At 41.1% G+C, this 5485-nt stretch overlaps 1 protein-coding gene across 2 annotated transcripts in view; it reads left to right on the forward strand.

The window, feature by feature from the left end:
- nhej1 (nonhomologous end-joining factor 1) overlaps positions 1-5485 on the forward strand; it is a 63900-nt gene that overhangs the window by 51078 nt on the left and 7337 nt on the right. For both annotated transcript variants that reach the window (XM_014021774.1, XM_014021773.1), the window contains one exon: positions 1799-1952. In XM_014021774.1, coding sequence (XP_013877228.1) covers positions 1799-1952 — 154 coding nt within the window. The remainder of the gene's footprint in view (positions 1-1798; positions 1953-5485) is intronic.

Below are 5485 nucleotides of genomic sequence, written 5' to 3' on the forward strand. Positions count from 1 at the left end.
GACAGAGAGGGGAACACAAAAATGACTCAGCTAACCTGTTGTCCTCCATCCATATTTTCAGTTCCAGGCTGAGTCATTTCTACCTTCTCCTCTCTGTCAACGCTCTCTGGTTTCATTTAAAAGAGTCGATCATCAGATATTGTCCAAGATTAACCTTCAGGGTGGATATAGCTCACTCACAACGAGGACCTATCCACGTCGTCATTTACCCAGAATGCTTTGTGTGTAAATAAAATGGCCCCGTCTATTTTACAGTTAAAATAAATGTTTATCAAATAAAGTCTAATGTTACAACTAATCATGGATCCCTTTAAACAATAACAGCATTACTCTGATTCATGTCTTCTGCCTACAGATTAGTTTTTGCTATAAAAAGAAATCTATAAATTGCTCAAAACTCAAATAAATCCAGTCATGGACACTAATTGGCTTTCATACATAGATGAGGAGGGGTTTCAAACTATCAGAGGTGTTGATTTCATTGCTTCGGGTCAACCGGATCCAACAAATTGAGCTCAAAGTTTCCCATCAAATAATCAGAAGTGAGCTGCTTGGCAGCCAGAGGGGAGGAGGTGGAGGAAACAGGGTGAATAAAGAGAGAATAAGGTGGGCTTTCTCTGCCCCCCTTCAACACAGTGGTTTCTCTGTCCTCCAAAGCAGAACCAGAGCCATTTATTTTTATGATATTTAAACAAACAAATAACAAAAATAAATCAATAAGAAACCTCGAAACCCAACCAAAGTGTGTTTAGGAGCCCCTATGCTCTGTCAGCGACACATAGACCACCAGTTTTTCCCGGTCAATATTTGAGGAGCTAATTTGGAGAGTTTGTCCTCTCCTTTGGAGGAAAAAAACGAGGGATTTAGTGAATCTAGTGTTTTTCCTGTCGACCCTGTGTTCGCATAATGTGGCTTCCATCAGATCGGTCAGATTGGACTTGTTCCCGTTCACCTCTGAGTCAGTACTGCAGCTTTGATTAGAGGCTTATCACACCGCTCACTCTCTGCATCACACTGAGCTGCCGGCTCTGTTCAGTGATTTATTACCTTTAAACTGTCTGATTCACATCACATGACATCTTAAAATAAAAAGACTCACAGCTGTCAAAACTAAAATGATCTAATTTAGCTTTGTATGTGAACATGCAGTGTATTGAGCAAAACAAAAAAACTACAATAAAAATGTTGAGCACAAACAGCAACGTCGTAGCTTCAAGTTACATTCAGTAAGACAATCTCAGAAGCCTAAAATTAACAAAAGACTAGCAACAAACAGCAAAAGACTAGCTAGCTAAAAGTAGCAAAACACAGTAATTAAAATAAAGTCAGTTTGTTGAAGCAGATTTCATAAAAACTAATTCCAGGAGTTGAAGCGATCTTCAGGTACTTCTGTAAAGTAATACTTGTGGAATATGTGACATATTTTTGAAAAGCATTAAAGTTACAGAAAAAAAGTCGGTTCTCATCTCCTGGATGAGCACATGAGATTGATTGGAATTAAATGAAAGTTTGTTTGGCCAGTGCCATATTAAATTTTGCTTCTCCTAATTTCCATAAGCACTGAAGAGCTACTTTAAATGAGCTCACGAGCTACTGGTTGGAGGCATTATAGTATGCTAGAAAGCTCCAAAAGTTTGATTTTGCCCCCCCTCCCCCCAAAAAATTGTGTTTACCAGTAATATCAGTATTTTGTTGTCAAAACTGCAGCAAAACAGATGAGTTTAATAAATGTTTGCACTGCATTTCTAATTAAAAAACCCAGATTTCCATTCCTTTTGTTCCATTCTGCTGCTTTCAGACTCTTCCTTTTCTGTGGTCTGAATCCTTGGATTCTCTGGGCTTCGATGCTGACCTTCAGCAGCTGTACACCACTGCCATTGCTCACAGGAAACGCAAACTGTCAGAGGAGCGCTCAGTTCAGGAGGAGCAACCTGCTGCTGAGTCATCAGCAGGTCAGTTCATTTTAATTCATTTTCAATTTTTCTACTACACCTTAAAGTTAGCAACTAATTTGACTTTGTTCATTGGTCTTCATTGTTCATTTATTATTGCCTCTTTTTTGTTTTCTTCTATATATTGTTACTTTTTTTAATCATTTTTTGGCTAAACATGGATATAAGATGTACACACAGCTACAACACAAGCGGCTGAAATGAGCTTCCTTCATAGGGTGGCCAGGCTCAACCGGCGGGGAGGGGGGTCTCAGAGTAGAGCCGCTACTTCAATCAGTTGAGGTGGTTCATCCATCTGCTTAGGATCCCTCCTGGATGCCTCCCTTTAGAGGTGTTCTGGGCACGTCCCACTGGCTGCAGGCCCCGAGGAAGACCCAGGGCTCACTGGAAGGATTATGCATCCTCTCTGGCCTGGGAATGCCTCTGGCTTCCCTTATGGTTCGTTCACACCGAACGCGTTTTGAGCTGCAGGAGCAGGTAGTTTACATGCAAAGTCTATGCTGGACGCGCCTCTAGGGGTCTTGCGGCGCATCAGGTCCGTTAAGCGCGGCGCACAAGGAACGCAGAAGGTGCGGCAGAGCTTTTTCCGTGCATGCGGTGCAGCGAAAGCAGCCGACGCCTGAAATCAAAAATCTGATCTTTCGCCGCTCGACGCATCTTGACAACCAATCAGAGAGACTCGTTTTTCCACATGACAGTTTCCTGAATATTGCCCACTAAACCGAAACAGATGGACAGGAGCTCTTTAGCTGAAATGGACCGTCTGCAGTTGGTGTTCTGGCTGGAGATATCAGCACCGATGCGGGTCAGCAGCTCGTTAAACTGACCGCTGTGTTAAACTGGGCTCGGGACAAAAAATAGTCCATCAGCTCGCAGCTCCTGGAGTGGTGAAACTAACCGAACAAACCACCTCTATTATCTGGTGAATTAATTATCTGCTGTGCACAATGTTCGCTTTGTCTTTAGTAAATAAAGCAAAGCCATTTTATTTATTTTATCTTTATTTCATCCGCCAACACAGACCGGAAAAAACCAAGATGCTCCTCCCTCTTCAGACACGTGTCTAGTCTCTGTCCCAGTCTGAACATAGAGCGTCCAACTCAGTGGCGGCTGGTGAATTTTTCTCCAGGGGGGGCTACGAATCCAAAATAGGCTCATCTCCAAAAGCAATCAAACACGTACTAATTTGTATCACGGCAGTGTATTTATTAAACAAATTAAAATAATAAAACAGCGTTGCTATGTCGTGTAGTGTTTTATTTTCTGCACATAAATTTTGCTCTTCTGTTACTGAGAATCAAATTTCTTCATGACTCTGGTTAAATTCAGGAATGTTTTGCAAGATTCATCTCTATAGAGCATGGTCAGTGCAGTGAGATGTGATGTTGTACCTGAGGAAAGTCTGGATTGGCTTCAGTGTTGAGAAGCTCCTCTCAGATTCAGCTGTGGTCAGAGGAGATGTGATGAGAACCTTCAGCAGAGTCACAGTCTCTGAAGGTGTCCTGCAGATTGTTCTCCATGAAGGGCTGGTACAGAGACACATCACCACTGTAGCTCCTGAACTGGGTGAGCCTTCATGGTCTTCAGAGCTGCTTCAGAAAACGGTCTGTGATCCTGCAGGAACCTGTCAGCCTGCAGCACTGTAGCTCTGATCAGATGCTTTGTGAATTTCTCAAGATGATATCACAATCCTAAAACAGTAAATACACAAATTTAATTCATTGTGGAGATGGCTACAAGTGAACTTTCTAATATATAATTAATATATAGAGAACAATTAATGTTATTTAAATTAACACCAAATTGTTGTACCTCTAAGGTTAATTATTACATTATACGTTTATTTTAAAAATGTATTCATTTTATTAAAAAAATCAAAATAAACTATGCACAACAGAAGAAAAAATAAATAAAATGAAAGGCAGCAGAAAGAAGAAAATGTCTTCTAACATCTGCTCCTTCTCAAGAAGAAATTCAAACAATAGTAATTTACAAAATAATAAAACTAAACAAAAACTTAAAAAATATCTTTATATTGTATTAAGTTGTGTTCACCATTATTTATATTATATCCTGCTCAAAAATAAAGGTAACATCAACACAATCTAACTACACCATGTTCCTGCTCAATTTTTTATTATTTCCAGCTTATTCAGTCCAAACTACATCACTTAAGTTTCTCCTCATATGTTCTGCTTTGAAAAGGTTTAGATATAAGAGATTTATGGTGTTGTTTTCTCCTTCACTTCTCATTTGTTTTTCTCCAAAATCCGCCTCGTATTGATTGCCCTGCAGGCTGCAGCCTCGCGATGTTGAGTCGTCGACACCGGGTGGACCCACCCACTACTGTGTGTGTGTGTGTGTGTTCGGAGGTCAGCCTGTGTTCGCAGGTCAACTGCGAACACAAGGCGTCCTATTCTTTTGCGTTGGGGACTTACTGCGCATGTCCAAAATCTTATAATGACTTTTCTATGGGACTCTGGAGCACCGAACCGGCAGTGACCTGGAAGTGACTCAACATGAAAAAAACTCATGAGTAAAATGGGAGTTTACACATCAATAACTCTAAATTATTTATTTTTTGCTGCTCAAAACGAGTTCAGTGTGAACGTACCATTAGGGTAAGCTGGAAAGCGTTGCTGGGGAGAGGGATGTCTGGGTTTCACTCCTGGACCTGTTGCCTCTGACCCAGCTTTGGATAAGTGGCAGAAGAGATAGATAATTACTTTAAAGAGTAATCTGTCTAAATTGTGTCTCCAAGGTACTATTTCTGTGCTAATGTTGACTAGGGATGTAAGAAAATATCGATACACTGAAATATTGCGATATTTCATTTCCCGATACTGTATCGATATTCTAAAGCCCTGTATTGATTTTTTTATTAAGGTTTAAGATGTCAACTTTCCTGCCAGCCGTTCATTTTCATGTTGTAGTTCAGCCTCTGACCACTAGTTGGCAGCAGTGAGCCAGCCATTTGGCTCCTCTACCTCTCGAGTGCCAGAGACTAAGAGAGCATTAGCATTGTGCGTAAACATTAGCTTCATGCTCCGATAGCTGAATCTGAGCGGAAAAGACCGACACCCTCTGCCTTCTAAGCTGATATAAGGTTACAAACAGTTACTTATTTGTCAGAATGTCTGTAATTTAAGACAAATTAAGTGTCTTGTGCGCTCTTTTTTCCAACTGTAGGCAGCTTTCACGTTATGTATATAGCGCATGCGTCTATCACCTCGAGTGAGCTCGGCACTCCCCCCGTGACATAAAACTCTGTCTGTTGCTCTCAATGTCCGGCTGATCACATCAAAGTCAGTTTACTTTATCCTGCTGTGTTCGCTTCAAAAACGGTTTAACTCGTTTAGCTTCTCAGTTTCTTAACTGGTTTTCTTCGGGACCTGCCCTGCTGTTCGACCCTGCCCTGCTGTTCGACCCACAGTTATACAAATCACGTTCTGGATGCAGGTCAACTGATCCCAGAAACTCTGTGTGCAGCAGCTTCATATCATCTGTTTACTGAACTTTATGACAACATAAAG

Source organism: Austrofundulus limnaeus, unplaced genomic scaffold (assembly GCF_001266775.1).
Source record: "Austrofundulus limnaeus strain Quisiro unplaced genomic scaffold, Austrofundulus_limnaeus-1.0 Scaffold305, whole genome shotgun sequence".
Classification (NCBI taxonomy): Eukaryota; Metazoa; Chordata; class Actinopteri; order Cyprinodontiformes; family Rivulidae; genus Austrofundulus; species Austrofundulus limnaeus.